Source organism: Dermacentor albipictus, chromosome 5, assembly GCF_038994185.2.
Source record: "Dermacentor albipictus isolate Rhodes 1998 colony chromosome 5, USDA_Dalb.pri_finalv2, whole genome shotgun sequence".
Taxonomy (NCBI): domain Eukaryota; kingdom Metazoa; phylum Arthropoda; class Arachnida; order Ixodida; family Ixodidae; genus Dermacentor; species Dermacentor albipictus.
Genome location: NC_091825.1, coordinates 121,241,765 through 121,261,381, shown reverse-complemented (window position 1 = coordinate 121,261,381; position 19,617 = coordinate 121,241,765). Strand labels below are relative to the sequence as shown.

The 19,617-nt window shown below is 50.5% G+C and overlaps 1 protein-coding gene across 5 annotated transcripts in view; it reads left to right on the top strand.

Moving 5' to 3' along the window:
• LOC135911612 (uncharacterized) overlaps positions 1–19,617 on the top strand; it is a 567,380-nt gene that overhangs the window by 131,320 nt on the left and 416,443 nt on the right. For all 5 annotated transcript variants that reach the window (XM_065443937.2, XM_065443933.2, XM_065443934.2 and 2 more), the window contains exon 2: positions 15,657–17,638. In XM_065443937.2, coding sequence (XP_065300009.1) covers positions 17,457–17,638 — 182 coding nt within the window. In that variant the 5' untranslated portion in view covers positions 15,657–17,456. The remainder of the gene's footprint in view (positions 1–15,656; positions 17,639–19,617) is intronic.

Sequence of the window (19,617 nt, the reverse complement as noted above, 5' to 3'; positions counted from 1 at the left end):
ACAGCCAATCGTGCGCACGGAATGGCGGAATGGCACTTCCCGCGCCTGGAGCTGTCTGCAGAAGGGAGGACGGAAGTGTCGTCACCTGTTGTTGAAAGCCGAAAGCTTATCGGTCATTGGCTGTGTCGCAACGGTCGTAACATAACAGTCGTAAATGTTGCCGACCCTTTAACACTCTCACCCACGATTTTTGCGAGAATTGCGCACGTTGGTACCTTTACGTTCGCAGTCTGAACTAGACGCATACGCTTGTTGCGCTTCCGCTTACGTATGTTACGAAAAATCGGCGCCTTACGAACGTAGTCTGAACATAGCATAAGGCGAACATCTTCTAAAGAGACATATGTACTAGTTACTCGGTTAGATCGCTCTTCGTGATAAGTTTAACCGTACAGTTACGTGTGAAGTGACGCGCTTACCGTCCGTACTACTGTTTCAACTTGAACTCAGCTGTGCGCTTGAACCTGTCATTCATTTACCACGTGGAGAACTGCCGTATCAGCGGTTCAAGACTACAAAGTGTACCGATGGATTTTGCGTATCGGCTCGACGTCGAGGGAAATCTCCGTTACGGCGTCGTCACTTCCGTTTTACGATTACTATTCTTTGTTATTTATTTTGAAAGTTATTATAGATTTATTGGTTTTATTTGTTGCCCTAGAATGTCGAGAGAAATACGGTAGCCAGGACGGGGGGCGGGGGGGGGGGGGGGGAAGGTGCATTCTCTACCTCGATCTCTACACAGCAACCGATTTATAAACGGAACACTGCATATCATTCAACATGTAGTTTGTACCCTCGGACCGAACCCGGTCTTCCTCAACAACGAACACAGCTCGAAGCGAGCGAAGCGATAAAGAAAGGCACCAAGACCGGACTCCGGGAGGTCCATCGTCGTAGTGACGTGCTCAGTGCTGTCCTCACTCCATTTCTCCTTCGTTCTTTCCCCGTTTTTCCCGGCCATGGCTATAAACGAATGACGGGAACTCTTTTGGTGTAGTTAAAGTGCATCCACTCCCGAGGAGACTCGCCCTGTCTGAGAAAAATTGTAAGTGTATACCGTTCTGTTTCGTTCCCGAAGCTTTCTTTATCGTGCTTCTTTGTGGCGGTAATGTGTCGTCTGCTTTGTGGCCAAGCACGGAAGAAGTCGGAGTAACTGGAGCGAGACACCCCTTTCCGTACTGCGTTTGACCGAGCCTGTCTTTGTCTCGTGTATTTTATTTACGTATCGTCTTGTCTGTTGCATCTGCGCAGCATATAGATCGAATGGGTTAACCATGTCCTTGCAGGCTTTTTTCTTTTACTCGGTCGTTGGAAGCACAGCCGCGCAAGGGCTAGAGTGTTTACAACGCCGCTGACGGTGGATAGTCGTTTGTTGACGGTCCGCCTCTAATCTTGTCTCCGTTTTTTTCTTTTTTTTCTCTGTCATTGAGAGAAAACGTCCTGCGGGGCTGTCCGTACGAATAACCTTTAGTCAACCAGATCAAGTCGAGCCGTCTCTGGCTTGTGTCTTGCTCCAGGCTTCTAGCAACCCGGGCTGTCACCGGACCCGTTCTGTAGTCAGGCCCTCAGGCGAAGCGGGGCTGGACAGTGCGGCGCTCGAAATTTCTCCGGCAGGCCGGGCCTTTCCAACCTGTGCACGAAGCTACGGCCGGAGGCGTTGCTTTCTTGTTGCACGAAACGGGGATACATTTCGCCACTTCGCATTGAGTTATGCTAACCTTTCGGTGATGCAATGTATTCATTGATTGATTGATTGATTGATTGATTGATTGATTGATTGATTGATTGATTGATTGAAAGCAATCCCTGGGCAAATACAACGCAAAAAAATTAGTTTCAATTTTCGATTCCATTTCTTTTTCATCATGCACCATTAATACCCAAAGGCGCGCGATCACCGCGGCGGCATTTTGATGGGGGAGAAATGCAAAAGCGCCCGTCATACCGTGCATTGCCATGGGGGCACGTCAAGAAACAACAGGCGGTCCAAATTAATCCGGAGACCTCCGCTACGGCGTGCCTCACAATCAAATCGTGGCTTTGGCACGGAAAACACCAGACATTAATTAATTAATCATGCACCGTTCACTGAGACTGGGCTAACCTGATGATCAAGTATTCGAAACGCCGGTCGGACCACTCACGTAACCACGAAAGGGGAAAACAAGAATGGCAATAGAACGGATACAGTATCCCAGCTATGTGCCACAAAGCGTGCGGTATAGTGGAGGGCTCCACTGAAGTATTCATCACCTGTGCCCGGAAAAGCTGTAACGCTAGAATTGTTCGTAAGAGCAAAGTCCAGTCAAACCTGATGCTGGGCATGTTAGCGCACGCGACCAGACAGTGGCAAAGAACGCACTTGGGAACTTTTCAAAAACCTTTGTGAATTCGGCCACTGAAGCTCTTTACCGTGCCCACAAAGTTCGGTATGTGTATACGCACAGCTTCCATGTTCCACTTCACCGTCAGAATTCGGCCGGCTCTTTAGGGAGTCGAACCCCACATTGTCGGGTTGAACGCAATGTGGTGGCTATTTGTCTTGGTAGATAACGGTGGTTATTTCTGTAGGGCAAAAAAAACACATCGCATAAAGTGCAGCGGCAGAGACTTTCCCTCCGAAACATCATAATTAAAAAAAAATGCAACGTTATTGAATGCAGAATGGAGACGCGCTCCTTGCAGACAGGGTTAGTGTGTTTCCTTTGACAAACAAGTGAACTTGCTCAATACAGGTTGCCGAGTCGAGTGCGTCTCGGCTTCTACAGTCTGTCGAGTTTCGTAAGCAGATTCAACGCCGTGTTAAACCGACGCGGAGCGTCCAGTGAAGAGAGCGACTTCACTGAGTCCTGTCATCGCATCTAGTCGAGGTGCGTTCTCTTTGTTTCGTACTCGCAGTGGTGGCCGAGTGGTTAAGGCGATGGACTTCTCTTTGTTTGCTTGAGTCCACCTCTCGACGTATAATCGACCACTTATAATCGACCATTGAAGTGGCAGCGACAGTGGTCGCTGCCACTTCAATGTGGCAGCGACAGAAACTCCCATCATGCAACTGGTCGCGCGTAGCGAACGCGAGCGCGATGTCCGCAAGTGACGTATTTACGACGTAAGTTGGGCGTCACGCATGACACGCTTCGCGCGCGAGGCAAACAAGGTTCATGCAAAACAACACGCGAGCGAAGCGAGGACCGCACTGTATAACGGCTAAATTAGTTGACGTGATCACCTCGTTTGTTCGTGCTCGTCTCTCTATCTCCCCCTTCCACTCATTTTCTCTTTTTATATCCCTTAACCCTTCCCCCCTGTGCAGGGTAGCCAACCGGAACTACCTCTGGTTAAGCTCCTTGCCTTTCTATGCATCTCTCTCTCTCTCTCTTTCTTGTTTACCGACAGAAGTGGAAACAACGCGTATTTCGAATACGCGTGTTTCGGCCTATCTAACAGCGCGTATACTTATTTCGGCCTTAATATTCGTAGGTAAAAGGAGCACCAACGTTGGGTCAGGCTACTGCGAAAACACGCCAGAAATACGCATCATTTCTTGCCCCTTTGCCTGTGGCATCCAGCCGTAAAGTCAACTTCGGACATTCCGCAAGTAGGTCGATCATGGCTCGATAATCGTGGCTGGTGAAGGCTTTCGACTTTGCTACGACTGACCACGGTGGATTTTTTTCGCTAAACTGGCTGTCCGAGTTTTGCCACGCGCTGTATTTTTTATTCTTATCGTGTTAACACGTTGATCGATCAGCTGACGTATGTGCACGCAGATCGAATTCGGGGTCGCCGCCCCACCCCCTATACGGCTGCTCGTGCGTTCACGTGCGCGTTGGCGTCTGTGCCACGAAACCGCGCCCTTCCCAAATGGAGACGTTATTCCCCAAATCCATCCATCCGTCCACGCATCCATCCACCTTGCGTGCGCGCATGCTAGCCTGCATCAATCACCTGCGCGAGGTTGGCCACCTGTAAGCATCCCAGAAGTGGAAAGGCGCATGTGAGATGCACCCGTGATTGGGAAGGGAGGATCGATGCGGAGGAAGAGGCTGAGAGACGGCGAATGCCGGTATACGCGGGGATAGGTGCTGCTTCACTGCATCGATCTTCCAAGAGCACCTCGGGCTCTTTCGTGGCCCTGGCGCGTCTTTTTCTTTTTTCCCCTTCTTCTTGCTGTTCCAGGCCTCCTTCTTGTTTTTGTTGTTCTTCCCCTCTCTGCTGTTCGCTGCATTAGCTCGCAAAGCAGACTGTGATGTCCCCTTCTCGGGCCGTTCTTTCCCCACTCTCCCGCCGAATACTGTCGCATTCGGCATCTCTTCACGCGTAGGACGCGTAGTAGGAGGCATATTTTGGTGGTGAAAGCCTCCTGGCTGTTGGATATATGTAAAAACCGCACGAGATGCAGAGCACAAAAGAAAGCGGGAACGTCCACCAGCAGGCTTTCACTACCAAAATATCCCTCCTACTGTGCGTCCTCCTCACGCGTATACGCCTGAGGAGATACCAAATGCGATAGTATTCGACGTTGTACATATATATGCATACATAACTGGATTTTTCAACGGGCCAAGCATATGCAAAAAGATGAGAAGCACAACTTCGCAGTTATCCACATGGCATGGTCTTCTCGCTTTCCCTTTACTGTTTACTGTTCTCCCGTGTCTCGTTTATGCCATTCCTGCTGTGTTCACGTCCGCGTGGTCGCTTGACGAGCGTGCCTGTCGCTCGTCTCTAAATACGCGCAGCAAATGCGTGCCGCCCTTTTCGAGCTTGTTAGGAAACTGCCCCCCGGCTCGCGTTCGACTTCGCCGGAATCGGCGAGCGGCTATTTTGCGTTCCCGCCGAGCCGAGCCGAGCCGAGCCAAGCCGAGCGGCTTGCAGCGTGTCAGAAAACGCGCGGTTCGCGTCGCCGTGCCTTGCGACGGCTGCACGGGACGTAAAGCTCCTCTCGGCGCGCGGGGCGTTTTGGGCGGTAACGCGCCCTGCGGGCTTGCAGCGCGGGAAGCGCCTGTCGGACGTGTTTCCCGCGCACACTGCAGGTCGCGCGGGCGACCTTGTGTCGCTTTCTAAGGGCTCATTCACACCGGCGACTTGAGGAGGTCGCGCGACCAAGTTGGTCGCTTTGCGACCATTCGCAAATGGTCGCAAACGGTCGCCTTTCTTGAAAAGCGACCATTTTGGGCCAGTCGCCCTCTGCGCGATTTTTCAGTCGCGCGACCGTGGTCGCAAAACTGATAAACCAATCAGCGCAGGCGCACCGGAAGTGATCTTTCGTGTGTCTACATCCGGCCTCCTCCCGCGTCGCGTTCAAATTCCGCGTAGATTCCGAGAGTTCTCGCCGAGAACGATAATCTCCGGGATTGCGACTTGCGGGTCGCGCTCAGCCGGGCTTGCCGGTGTGAACATCAGTCGCCTTCGGTCGCGTTTCGATTGCGAGTCGCTAATGGTCGCGCGACCTCCTCAAGTCGCCGGTGTGACTGAGCCCTAGAGTCACTGTACGTGACTCCGGCTTATACGGTGACTCTTCAGTGTCGCCCGCTTCGCAGTTGTGCTGTAGGAGGCGCCCAGTGCGCTTTCGCGCTCGCGCGCGCGTTCTTTTTTTTTTTTTTTTTGAAAGAGGAACGTCACACAAGGTCTGTAAATACGGACGTGGTTTTTGCACATTGGATATGTATGTTACGGCGAAGCTGTTACAGCCTCTCGGTGGTCGGCAATTTTCGTGTGCGTGCGTGAATGAAAATTATTATCATGATCATCAGCGGCTGAAGTCCTTCAAAGCAAGCAAAAAAAAACAATGGTTCGTCCTCCCTCGTAATGCGGAGGCTACAAGCATTCAGCAGCGGGAAGCGAACATTGCATACACTCATTGAAATCACCTCAACACAGTGAACAGCATGCGTTTAAATAAAGAACAAGCTCAAAACAAGCGCATCCGAACCATCAATGAAGCACTGCATGTCACCCTCAGCAATTGTAGCGGTGGTGTTGCAACAGCTTCGCTGGACAACACCCGTCACTGGCACGAAAAGCGAATCGTGCATTAGTGCAATACTTGAGGTGCACCGGTTTAAAAGACCGTTTATAGTGTCCCTGTGCATAGTGTCCCGCCCACACGCACTCAGTGCTCACTCTCTCCCTCTTTCCTCTTTCTATTCCCCTTTCCCCCACCCCCAGTGTAGGGTAGCAAACCGGATGCTCTTCTGGTTGACCTCCCTGCCTTTCCTGCCCTTGCTCTCTCTCTCTCTCTCTCTCCCTCTCTCTCTCTCTCCCTCCCGCTGGACAACCGCTTTCGCAGGCCCAGGATGGAAAGTCAATCTATACTATACGGTATATATTGAGGCGAACAGATGTCGTGTTTGCCTTCTTGGGCCGTGGCTGGGCCTTATTTCGTCCCCCCGCTCAGATTCGTTAGCGTCTCCGGTTGTCTAAACTTTTACCTCTTTTGTATCTTGCTTCCCCCTTTTCCCACTCCTCCTGTGGAGCGTCCGTTCGATGCCACGTCCCCCCCCCCTCCCCCGGCCGCAACTCCACTCCGCCCACATCGGAATGCGGCCGCCGGAGCCGGGATCGAACCCGCGTCCTCGAGCTCCCTGAAGACGTAACCCTCCACTCGCGATCCGCGCATGCGTGTCAGTCGATGCTGTGACATCACGACGGCGGCGGCTGCGCCAGTGCGCCTCGGACGTCCTTGTAATTGCTATTGCAATAATAAGTGTTCTTACGCATGAGAAGTTCTGTGGCTACACTTGAGATTCCCTGTAAGCACAACCTACAGCGTTGTACAGTGGCATATCTACCGCAAGTTCGCGTGCCCTTCATTATTTAAAGCTTTGGCTCATGGAACACAGTGCTCCGCGAGTATTACGTTTTGTAAGTATACCTCACTCGAACAACAACAACAACAACAACAACAACAACAACAACAACAACAACTTGCTTCGAATTCTCGCCGTCGGGGCTCCATCGGATGAAATGACTCCGAGAGCGAATACCGCAGGTTTGTTCAGCACGATCTTGGATGCCCACTTCGCTTCTTCTGAAGCTCGGACCACCCGCGCTCATGCTACGCGAACGGCTTCCTGTGGAATTTATTTTTCTTCCTTCCTTTCTTCCTTCCTTTCTTCCTTCCTCTCTTCCTCTCTTATTTGTTTCACGTCTCGTCGCCGCCGAGTTCCGGGCGCCAGAGACTGGGAAGCCGTCGTTGATGACCTCAGTTTGTCCGCGCCTCCGCGGCCCGCGAGGCTCAAATGAAAGCGGTAGGGGGGAAAATGAGAAGACGTGGCGGCGCGCGAACCATGGAGGAAGAAGAGGCCGAGTGCTTTTCCTTCGTTGTTTGTGGCTCGATGCTGCGTCGTCCGGGCACCTGCGAGACGGGGGCATAGTTTCGTAGCCATCACGCGTGCCGTTCTTTTCAAAAACTCTCCATTGGGACCGAGCGCGCGGCTACGGCCATCTGCGTGCGCGGCAGCATACCTCGAGGCACGCATTGTACATCCAACACTGCGCGTCTATCGAGAAAGAAAGGACAGGAGGAAAAGAAAGAAGGAAAGGAAGGCGGGAGAGTCGTTTGAGAAGCAGATAGGACTCCTTGGTCCGCGCACTAGGCGTTTTTCCACAGGGATATTCGGTGTACTGCAGTAGAATTTATAGGTGAAGCAAAACGGTTACTTTGATAATTTGCTTTATTTATGTTTTTCATTTTTATATTCACTGATTAGTTTTCTACCGCTTATGTTCACTCAGAGTCGCTAATACTGCGACCCTTAATCGTGGATTATTTCGCATGCCGTTGACAGTTTACATTCGATTAGCCTCGCTTGTCAGTTGCGCGTTATCCTTTATCGCCTTTCTTTTTTTTTGTCGCACATGCTCTTCAGTTGAATGTTATTCCCATAACGTTCAACGTATTTCTACGTTGCTATTGTAACGTTGAACTCGAGTTTATTCCAAGTCAATTTGGTGCACTCCTGTAATCTGCATTCGCTAGAGCGTATACCGTTTTAAGCAACAAAAGGTTGTTATTGAAGGCCGTGAATCTATGCTTTCCCATAAGAGTAATAGTATTTCATGCGAATTGCTATGACACCCAACATGTTCGAAATATCGGGCTTATGCGTGGCTATAGTTGGGCATCCTGTTATATTTAGTTTGCTGCATAAAACGTAGTTAAAAATTACCTTCTACCAGAAGTGCTTTCAGGACAATTTCCTCTGTTTCGTCCACTTTCAACCGTTCCTCTCTCTCTCTCTCTCTCTCTCTCTCTCTCTCTCTCTCTGTGTGTGTGTGTGTGTGTGTGTGTGTGTTTGTGTGTGTGTGTGTGTGTGTGTGTGTGTGTGTGTGTGTGTGTGAGAGAGAGAGAGAGAGAGAGAGAGAGAGAGAGAGAGAGAGAGAGAGAGAGAGAGAGAGAGCCACGGTGAGTTTGTGACGTCGAAACCGGGCACCTGCTCGCTCTGCGACTGAGCGCTAGCTAAACATTCGACGAACCAAGTCCTCCGCCAGCCGCTTTGACACGCGGTGCGCGCAGACGGGCCAGATACGTCTCTGGCTGAGAAGCATGTAACGCATATCGTATTGTGGCGCAGATTGCACAGTGCGCGTTGTCTTTCCGTGCTTCGTGGTACATGCGCTGTCTATATGGACGCCGGGTGGTCCTATACGTCATTCGCGGTGGTCGACACAACCACGTGGCGGTATGCATACTTAAAAAAAAAAAAAGGTCGAAGCGACCGCGCCGGCGTCCTGCAACGTTCGGCACGAACCGGCTGCGAAGCGGATGGTGTCTTCTCGCGGCAGCTATACTTTGTCAGCAACTGTCGTGGACAGTTAAAGAATCGGCAGGCAGCAAGTGCACGCGCAGCTTTCTTAAGCCCGATCTCCTAGCCTTCACGCGTGGCTGCCAAGTTGCCGGCTTGGGGAAGGCTTTGGGGTTGTCTTCCTGTCTTGCATTTCTTTCTTGTCAACCGTCTGCCTCCTCGGGCTTGCACGTAAGGGATGTTTTAATCATCTCGCAGATTGGGCAGTCCCGGTATAGCCTGGCTTTATAGTTTATTGGTCTCTTTGTCTTGGATATCAATCGCTTACGCACATCGGGACTGTGTGCGGCCGTCCCTGGCACTCTGCACGCTCGGTTTCGGCGTCTCGATGCAAGGTAGATCGAAATCGGCCGAGTACACATCTGGTAATATAATGGACTTGCAGATATTTACTGTGTAATCCTTTTCTACCGCTTTTCAGGCGTTGTGCGATCAGTTGCTGCGTTGTCGCTTCATCTTGTGTTGGTAATGAATATAGTTGTGCGGCCGAAGTGTTTACATTGTCGTGACGTGCAGGAAGTAAGTTTTTCTGGCGTCTTTCTCTTCTTTTTCTTCTTTTTCCTTTTTTCCCTTTTTCCTTTCTCTCTGTTGTGTGAGGACTATTTGCGGTGGTGTAACAAGTACTCTTCTCTATGCTAGAGAACGTCCTTTCTGAAATTGGCCGCTATACTCGGTCTGATGCATAGCGGGCAGCGCTACGAAGGCGACACACACCTTTCTCACCGCTCACATCCGGTCACCAAAAAGTAGTGCGTCACATGCGAAAGAAAGGTATAAGGTACGCGTTACGCAATTCGATGCAGCATTATGTATCATCACACTTTTATTTTGCAAAATATTATTAACTATCGCACGGAAGGCGTCGCATATCTGAACATATTTACCATCGAACAAGCGGAGTGACACATTTGTGCGACCAGCGACCCCAGCGCACCGTTTGCGCTCGTGGCGGAAACGTTCTCTAAGCAGAAGAGCGCACAAATAATGCGCGATTTGACGTAAGCTCGCATTCACAGGTTCTAGTTATAGTTAGTTATGTGTATAGTTGCAAACCCAAACCAAACTACACCTGCGAAACGCGTGGAGTGATACTTCTGTGGCTGCACTATACACTTGCGTAGCTTCCGCACACACCAAGCATTTTTACACCTTTATGGGTGTAAGAAGGGTGTTTGGTTGTTCCATGGGTATACACGCTAAGAAAAGATTAGGTCCTCCGGGGCTTGTCTTGTACCACAACGATAATCGCCGTCTGTCTTGCCCGCATTTCCCTTATTTAACGCTGCCTGCCCGGTATGCTTCCAGGTCACGATTGACACGCGTATTACCAGCGTGACATGGCATTCTCCTCAGTAAAGTAGCGAGCGCAGAGTTTTCAACAAAGGAAACGCATGCAAAACAGACGGCGATTGTTGCTGTGGAACAAGATACGCCTCAAAGGGTGCAGACTTTTAAATATTAAGAGTGTAACAGCCTCAAGTCTGATGCGTAAGATGGAGTCGCTGGTGCGGACCAATCACGTTTCCTTGTTTGTCCATTTTTTTTGTGTGTGTGGTACGCAAAAATTAAGCTAGCTGCTACAAACGATACGAAGAGTGCATTAAATAAAAATTGAAAGCTATCGCCGTCAAATTCTCGTGTCAGACATTTCTGTGCGCCCGAAGTGTTCAGAATCATCACCCAGTTTTCAACTGCGTCTTTTCTCATCGCACTTGTAGCTAGAGCCTGCTGTCATGCGCAGTAAATGTCTTGAAGGGCCCTCAAGGTATACATATAGCGGCGTCACCCACGGGACAAGCCAACACTCTCGAAGGTGTAAACAATTTTAGCTTGTACACAGCGTTGCTACCGAAGTACGAACCGTAGTATATAACTGACTTGACTCTTTCCGTATTCGTTCAAGGTCGAGTGAACCTTTCTCAGAGAGCCACAGAATCGTGGCCGCTGATACCGTCGTCTGGACCGTGCTTTGCCCTAACGGGGTGTGGCAGAGTGTTCACATGTGCGTGCAGAAACAAAGACAAAAAAAAAAAACGAATCACGCGCGCGGCGGCGGACGCGGAAGCCTCCGTTTTTAATGAGATGACCGAGAGGGTGAAGGCAACGTACGTCCAGTGGACTTCTAGTGGACGCGCTCTGGAACTCACTTTGCGAGCCGGCCGCGTCGGTCGATTTGCTCGCTGCACCCCCTCCCCTGCTCCGGCCGGCGCTGTTATGGAGCAGACGTCAGTGACGGAACGGGATGCGTTCTCTGTACCGAGAGCCCTTGCACGTCTGCCTTACCGAGAGGCAGACGTGCGAACCGGACGCAATTACAAGAAACGGAAATGACGAAAGCACACGCCGCCCTCTTTCGCGCGTACACGTGTGAACCTTGCTTGCAAGCCATAACCTTTCGGTAACGTGGATCCGTACCGACGGCGTGCTCATCTTTCAGACCTGCTTGCCATTTCCGCACGTCCGGGAATTCTAGACATTGCCTCCCTTCGGCCGTCTGTCGAACTTCACTGCAGTGCGCCGTCCTTACTCAACGGAAGGGTTAATTGTTGGGTTCGTTGGTCTTGCACTGCGGCTGAGTGATATCGGCGCAAGAAAAAAAAAAAAGGAAAGGAACAGGAAGGGAAGATGACGACAAGCGCTCGGTCTTCGTCTTTCCTTCGTTTCTTTTTTCCCTTTTTTTTATGTTTTTCTTTCTTTTTGCGCTGATTTGCTTTATCCGTAACTAAATGAGCAGCTTTTAAACAGAATTTCAAACGATCGGTCGGTTCGGTCAGGATCAAAACACTAGTATAAAGCATTAGGAAAATTATGACTAATTGGCGTAAATACGCATGCTATTTAGGGGCGTACCCTCTCGACGTTGCTATCTGGAACTTTGTGCGATTCGGCCAATCTTCTCCGAATTATCTTTTTTTTTTCTTTCTTTAAATGCTGCCCATTGGGTTACGCTGGCGCACTGCGGTGAAGTTCGGCAGCTGGCCGAAGGGGGAAAAGTGCCCCGAATTCCTGCGCATACTTGTCTTCGCATCGCTGTGGTAACCGCCTGCCCAAGAAGCGAAGAAGGACGCCGGTTCCTTCTCCGTCGCCGTCGCGATGCCTCCGTCGCGTCGTGAATCTCGACGAGGTGCGCTCAACGTCGCCGCCGCTGTACGTCGCCATCTGGGACGACTCGAGAAGGGGTGGGGGAGGGAAGAGGGGGGGGGGGGTCGCATCGACGTGTTCGCGATGTCTGCGGCCGGCCGATCCGAGTCGGCGCCGTTTCGGTGGTCATTGACCAAGGCTGGCACACTCGGTTGTGCGCGCAGAGTCGCGCAGAGCTTTGAGGCGCGAGGGTGATTGTCGGCGACTGCTGTGATGTGAGGCGGGCGCCAGTGCGAACGTCGGCGGCGAATAGCGGTGAACGTGGGTGGACTGTGCTTCGGAAAAGAGTGGGCGGGTGGGTGGGCGGGGGAATGTCACCGGTCGCCGGTGAATGTGTGGACGTCGGAGAAAGTCACTGAGAGAGTGGGAGTGAGTGCACATAAAAAAAAATAAGACATCGCTTAGAAAGTATATATACAATATACCAGAAAAAAAGCAGTTCTGGGTCCGGGTAAATATTCACAGTGAAGTAGACGCGCGTATGAAGCGGTTTATTGACGTTTCGACCGGGGTTTCTGATGAAGGCCGGACCCCGGCCGAAACGTCAACAAACCGCTTCATACGCGCGTCTACTTCACTGTGGATATATATATATATATATATATATAATCTTCTTCCACTGGCTTTTTTTTTTTTTGCATCCCTACTCCTTCCACCGTGCAGGGAGGCCAACCGAAACTACCTCTGCTTAACCTCCCTGCCCCTCTATGCATCCTTCTTTCTGTTTCGCTCTCTGGGGCGAAGTTTCAGTTGGGTATAGCTTAGAAAACAAATTACTAATGAATTAATCGCTGTGCTAATTATATATTCCTCTAAAACAATTCGTTGCTGTTCGTCCTCCTTTTTTCTCTTCCTTCTCTTTTATACGAATGGTCTCTGTATGGCCGAGAATAGAACGAGTTGTTTTAACTCGGTTTGACGAGGTATATTTCGTTCGGGCGCATTACATGCTTAAGTTGGTTTCGACTTTGGCAAACACGTGTTCCTATAGCCAGTGGACGTAGTAACACAGATTTCTATAGTCGGGAGGCTAACTGCCGGCCTGCTTTGGCAGTTATCTTCAGTGCTAACCAGCTGAGCTTGCGGATTTCGAAAGCCAGTTTGGCAAATTACGCAGTTTAATTCCGCTGTCGGCTTCTGGAACAGAAACACATAGCATAAGAAAGAAAAAGTCATTCCGGTACTTTCACCACAGCTCACGTGCGCGCGCATTCATCATAAAGTGCGTACACTACAAATGAGCACATATAAAAGGATCGCCATTTGCGCCGTGTAGTCGGAAGTCGCCAACCATACGGGGGGGGGGGGGGGGGGGGGGGGCGTCTTTTCTACTTGTCGACCCGACTCAGTGTCGCCTGTTCAAAGGGATATGTTCTTTCCTCTCCGCGGCTCGATAATACTTGGGGAGGGAGGGGGGTGGTGTAAGGCGGTCGACTCGCTTGCCACGCAGTGCATGCCAACGCCCGGAAAGTTGTTTTCGCTCGACTAGCTGCGGCTTATAGTTCGCGACTACAGCGCGCATTGGGTCGCCATCATTTTTTGTTTGTTTGTTTGTTTGTTTGTTCTTCTTCTGCGTCTCAACGTGGCCCTATATGCGTGTCTTGCACCAAACCACGAACGCATTCCCTGCTGTAATTCTTCAAACAGGCTTGAAGATTGCAAGCGGAACAAACAGACAAACAAACAGAAGATCATAGAACCTGTAACCTTACTTTTATGTTTCTTTCCCTGATTTTACTTTATGTGAGCGGGGTTTTAGTATCAGTGTTCCTGATTGGACACCTTCAATCAGCTGTGTATAATCTGTAAACACGTTACTTAACTTTTTAGGACTGAGTGTGGTTTTACTTATTTATTTGGTTTGCCTTCAAGATCCAGTGCACATGATTAACTAATGCGAGCTCACTTTCAGCGGGAGTTTATGAGTTGGCTTGAGTGTATATCTATTCTGAGTGCCCTTCTTTCTCCCACCAGTGGCCTTCCGTTGGATGTATTTCTATATGAAACAGTATCAGCGGTGCCGCCTAAGTCTCACATGTTAAAAAAAAAACAAGAAAGAAAAGAAATAAGGAAGGCGCCACAAGCGTCTCGTTAGAACGAGACGCTTGTAGCGCTACAGGACGTACGCGGTTGTGTACGTCCCGGAACTTTGTTGCAACTTTGTTGTAACTTTGTTGTAACTTTATTGTGACTTTGTTGTAACTTTGTTGTGCCTTTGTTGTAGCTTTGTTGTGCCTTTGTTGTATCCTTGCTGTATCTTTGTTGTTACTTTGCCCTCGGTGCGAGGGTGAGTTGAGGACGCCACACGTGCGGGTGTGCTCTGTTATTGACAGCTTCGCTCCGAATCTGACATTCGAAGCTGCGTGGGATGTGGGCAGCAATCTCGGCCGTGTGAACGGTGTTACCGTGGGTTCATGTTGTTGTTATGTTTGTACGGGCCCCAACGTTTCCCGCTGTGCGTCTATATAGAAGCGAACGAAGCGGCGTACATCGGGAACTGCGCGGTCGCGTGTATGACATTGCAGGCGAACGCGGCGAACGAGGACCGCGCGCTTTTCCCTACGAATTGAAGGCTTTGTTTCGCCGTCGCGCCTGCCGCGAATCGGTTGCGCACAGTGCAGACTGTCTCCGTGATAGATAGATAGATAGATAGATAGATAGATAGATAGATAGATAGATAGATAGATAGATAGATAGATAGATAGATAGATAGATAGATAGATAGACAGACAGACAGACAGACAGACAGACAGACAGACAGACAGACAGACAGACAGACAGACAGACAGACAGATAGACAGATAGATAGATAGATAGATAGATAGATAGATAGATAGATAGATAGATAGATAGATAGATAGATAGATAGATAGATAGATAGATAGATAGGGGGGAGAGAGGGAGAGAGAGAGAATGAATTGCGTAGATCCAATACGCATGATTGAGTATATGTGAAGCGTACCTTGAGTTAAGCTTTTAAATAAATCATGTCGAAGCATGCCGCGATGCGGAAAGTTTTGTTTATTTTCTTCCTCTGCATGGTAACGTGTGACCTCACGCAATGTTCGTGTTTATCCACGGGAAAAGGTCACGCAACTTTATCTTGGTGCAGTTTTTATGTTTATGCACCGCATAAACTGAAGATACTTGCGGTGAGACGGGCATTTTGCTTTTCCAGATAGGTAACCTATATATCCTACCTTAATGCCGCTTTTAGTACGCCTTCAAAGGAGTCCTAATTAGTCGCTATATGAATCTGCAACGTTCCGCATAAGTATATATATGCCTCACATGTTCACCCTAGATGGCGTGCCATGCACATGGAAAAGTGAAAATCTACAGTGAGTGAGTGAGTGAGTGAGTGAGTGAGTGAGTGAGTGAGTGAGTGAGTGAGTGGAGTGAGTGAGTGGAGTGAGTGGAGTGAGTGAGTGAGTGAGTGAGTGAGTGAGTGAGTGAGTGAGTGAGTGAGTGGAGTGAGTGAGTGAGTGAGTGGAGTGTATACCCGAGATACACAGAAGTGCTGGACTGCAATAGGTGCAATAACTGTTTTTCGGTGAAGTATAGGTGAAGCAGCTATTTATCGCCGCCATATTTCAAAGGGTTGCCATTAGAAATCCTCATCATAATGGTCACCCTCATCATTAACCCGTACGCGTTGTACCATAAGAACCCCGCTAATCGCTGTGCGTTCCTTCTGTCGTGCAGGTGAGCCGGTGGTATACCTACTACCGACAGAGGGTGCCGGAAACCGCGATGCCTCGAGGCCCCGATCCACCCTGTTCCCGAGGCGAAGCAGCGAAGCGTCGACGGCGAGAGTAGCTGGCCGCCGTTTTCGTCACATCTAGTTGGTCTATAGACCTGTGCCTTGGGCTCGTTTTCGCGGTGTTGTCCACGCTCGTGCTCGTGCTTCGAAGTGCCAACGTGTGGCGCGCAGCTGATGCGACTTAGCGACGCCACCTGCCGCCTGGGGAACGAACGAGAAAGTAACGGGGTGTCTTACTCGGGCCGACGCCTTCGCCTGCCAACAAGTCTGACGCTCCCGCCTGTACGTTCGAAACTGCGACTCGTACGCAAAACTCGACGGCCGGATTACTCGTGAAGAAGTGGCCGGTGCGACTAGTGGCGTAGACCTGTCTTTGTCTCTGTTTCTTTGGCTACGTGGGACATTTTTTCTCCCCCCCACGATGCGATGATATGCAAATAGGAGAGCCCGTTGAACCTGTCTCCGAACGGCGCGCCCGATACGACGTATAAGGAACGCACAGGGTATACGGACGCTCGTGAATCAAGATCCGCCGTTGCCGCTAAACCTGGTTGAAGAGCTGTGGCCGGCGAGCAGTGTGAAAAGTTTTACGTTTACATTGCGCACGAGAAGTGTCAACTGGAAGTTCAGAAGCGCGCAAGACTCGACGCTCATCTCTTAAAGCGATGTTTCTGGATCGCTGTGAATCGTGATTCCCTGCTCTTACCTGTTATTCCCTGCTATTCGCTGCTATTTCTGTCCTCGAAGTCAGTTTATCGTCGTTATTGTTATTGTGGTGCTGTCGACCACAAGGTGGTGGTGCGTGTCGTGTGGAGTGCCTTCGGCGTTCGCCCATAGGGTCCTCGCCTTGCAGTGGATGCGCTACCTTCGGATGTACCGTACCCTTTCCTGGCCCGCGACGTACTTCCTCATCTAAGGTGTGTGAATCAAAAGTGGGTTGCAGCTTGCGAAGTGTTCATTTCGAAGTGTTCATTTCGAAGGCTCGGAGTGTTCATTTCGCGAAAAAGAGGAGCCTAGCCCGAAATATGGCGACCGTCTACTAGTAACCCCCAACCCCCACGGAGAAAACTTGGAACTTCTCTCGGAGCACGAAGAGGAACGCCAGGCGTGCTATAGTGTGGTGTGGTAAGTGCCGTGAGCTGCCGCTCAGAGTCCCGAACTCGCTGGCTCGCCTATATAGTTTGGTGTGTGCTTGTGTGTGTGTTTCTTGCTCGCGCCCCTTCCTCCTTGCGGCGTCCACGTGCCAGCGTTGAAAGACGTGCTGCCAGTCGTCAGCGGAGGATCGATCCGCTCACCCGGATTGTAGCCGTAGCAGCGGTGTGTTCCATAGCCGCGTCGCCCATTCTCGTCACCTCGGGCCAGTGCCGAAGACGTGCCCGAGAGAAGTCACCGGCTGGAAGTGGGGGGTTAGCGGAGGCGTCTCGCGCTGAGCTGGAAGAAGTCTGGAGTGTCGCCTGGGCGGCTGTGCCCCGTCCGGCTGCCTAGCGGGACCCTCGCTAGCGGCGTCCGCGGTCGTGCGCGTGGCGGTTGGTTGCGGCGCTCGCGTGGCTGCTTGTGGCGACGGCGGCGGCGGCTCGTGGGGCCCCCAGCGCGGGCGAGGCCCCGATGCGGACCGTAGGCCCGCCTGGGGCTCGTCTTCAGACGGCGGTGGTAGGGCGGGCGGCGGAGGTGCCTGGCCGCGTCCCGCTCGGCTCCAGCAGCAGCCGAGGTCGGCGGTCGGCGCGACCGGTGGTCGAGTGTTCATGACGGCCGCAGGCGCCGGTGGGTCCGGCGGAGGGACGATGGGCGACGCGCCGTTCGGAGCCAGCGCGGCGCGCGCCATGGATCTGGACTTGAGCAGCCTGACGCTGGCCGAGCGCGACGCCATCATGCAGGTGCTGCAGCGGGACCAGGCGCTGCGCAAGATGGAGGAGCGACGAATACTGTGAGTACGCTATGCTCCGTGCGAATGTACGCGATTGGTACGTGGCCGCGGAGTGGAGGCGTCACTGTCTCTTTTGTTTCAGCGTTCGGTCGATGGTGCGAGGCAACGTTCATCAATGATGCGGTCGTTAAGTTTAATTGGCAACATGAGAAAAAAACATGGTGACCGACGGGTGTGACATAAAAAAAAGGAGGTGAACGCCTCGTAAATTGTCAGTACATTTTGACAAAAGACAACTGGACGCTCAGAGGGCCCATGGTTCAATAAAAAACAAAGCATGGGGTTTTACGCGCCAAAATCAAGATTTGATTGTTGAGGCACGCCGTAGTGGGGGAGTCCGGAATAATTTGGACCACCAAGGGTTCTTTAACGTGTACCTATCTAAATCTAAGCAAACGGGTGTTTTCGCATTTTCGCGTCGAAATGTGGCCGCCGTGGCCGGGATTCGATGCCGCGACTTAGTGCTTAGCGCTAAGCCCATCACCATATAGCCACTAAGAAACCACGGCGGGTGGTCCCATGGTTACAAAGAAAGGAGCAAAATCATATGTTTTGGTCAGTTTGATGCTGCGGAACCCGTGAATTATAAAATAATTGATAAGGATAAATGAAGAAAAATGAAAAGTAATTAAATAAATATTGCAGTTTTAGAAATACTGGCATCCACTGCCAACATTCGGACAAGTGATGTCTGGCAATGGCACACGCACGCGTACACCCGGCGACAAAATATTACGGACCATGAAATCTAAGAAAAAGCTGAATATCTGCGCAACCTCACAACGCAATCTGGTATTTGCATTTTATACCTCGACTAGAATGTGCTAACAACGTTGTGGTGGGCAGTTTTACTGGTTACTGCTACATGCTGCTCGGGAATTGAACGTTTTAGGAGATACCGGGGTCCATTTTATTCTGTCCGCGACTGTGCGTGTTCTGGGCCATGGGACGAAAGCATGAAGGCGTGAAACTTAAATTGAAAAATAAGCAGATGAAGGCGAATTTGCCGTCCGGGCTCCCTCAAACAGCACACTCTGACCGGAGAATTCAAAACCCGTACGTTCGGAAGCCGCGGTCTCGAGCACTCTTAACAAGCGAAGCAAAAAATTTGAGCGAAGGTAGTCATTGTTTCGCCCGAATTTCGACAACGGACACTCAAGATAAAACTGAAAATGGGAGTTCGACTCGGCACTGAAGAATAAAAGTGAGATTGGGGCTGTCGCCGTAGGCGCTGCCTAACGAGAAGAATGAAATATCTCGTCGTGTCCCTGCGGCACGTTTCCAGCTTTTTCAAATATGAAGGCTTTGTCTTTCTTCTTTTTTTTTATGCGTGTCTTTTATATAAACGTGCTCCTTTTCTAAACCCAGCTATGTATACGCGGTTTCGAGGGCCTGTGTTTGCAAAGCGAGCAGATTTGCCTCGTTGTAAGAACGAAAGACCGAAGTGATGGCGCTATGAATTAAGGTTAGGTCTCCTTGTTTAATCTGCCCAGATTCAGCGCTCTCGAGCACGCATGAAAAAGGGAGCGTTGGTCGAGCGGTGTATGACCTTCGCACATTAATGACTATTCTTGTCCCATGCCCGTTCGGAGTGCCGTATTTTGTTGTATAATGAAGTATCTCCGGTGCTTTGACGTGGGAATGAAGATTTGCTTTGGCCCTTAACGCTTCGTTATACGCTTTTGACTGACAGAAAGGTTTCTTAAGTTGTTTGCGTCTCATTCAACGTAGAAACCAAGATATTTACGACGCAGTTTCCCGGAACATATATATATATATATATATATATATATATATATATATATATATATATATATATATATATATATATATATATAGTTGCGCGGAAAATGGCTTAGCGTCGTCTTCGGGAAGCGAATTTGTCTGTGATTTTTCCTTTTCTTTCTTGGCGCGTTGATTTGCTGCGTAAGCGTTGTTTAGTTTCTGCTCGTCATAAGCGTCATTTTTCACATGATCAA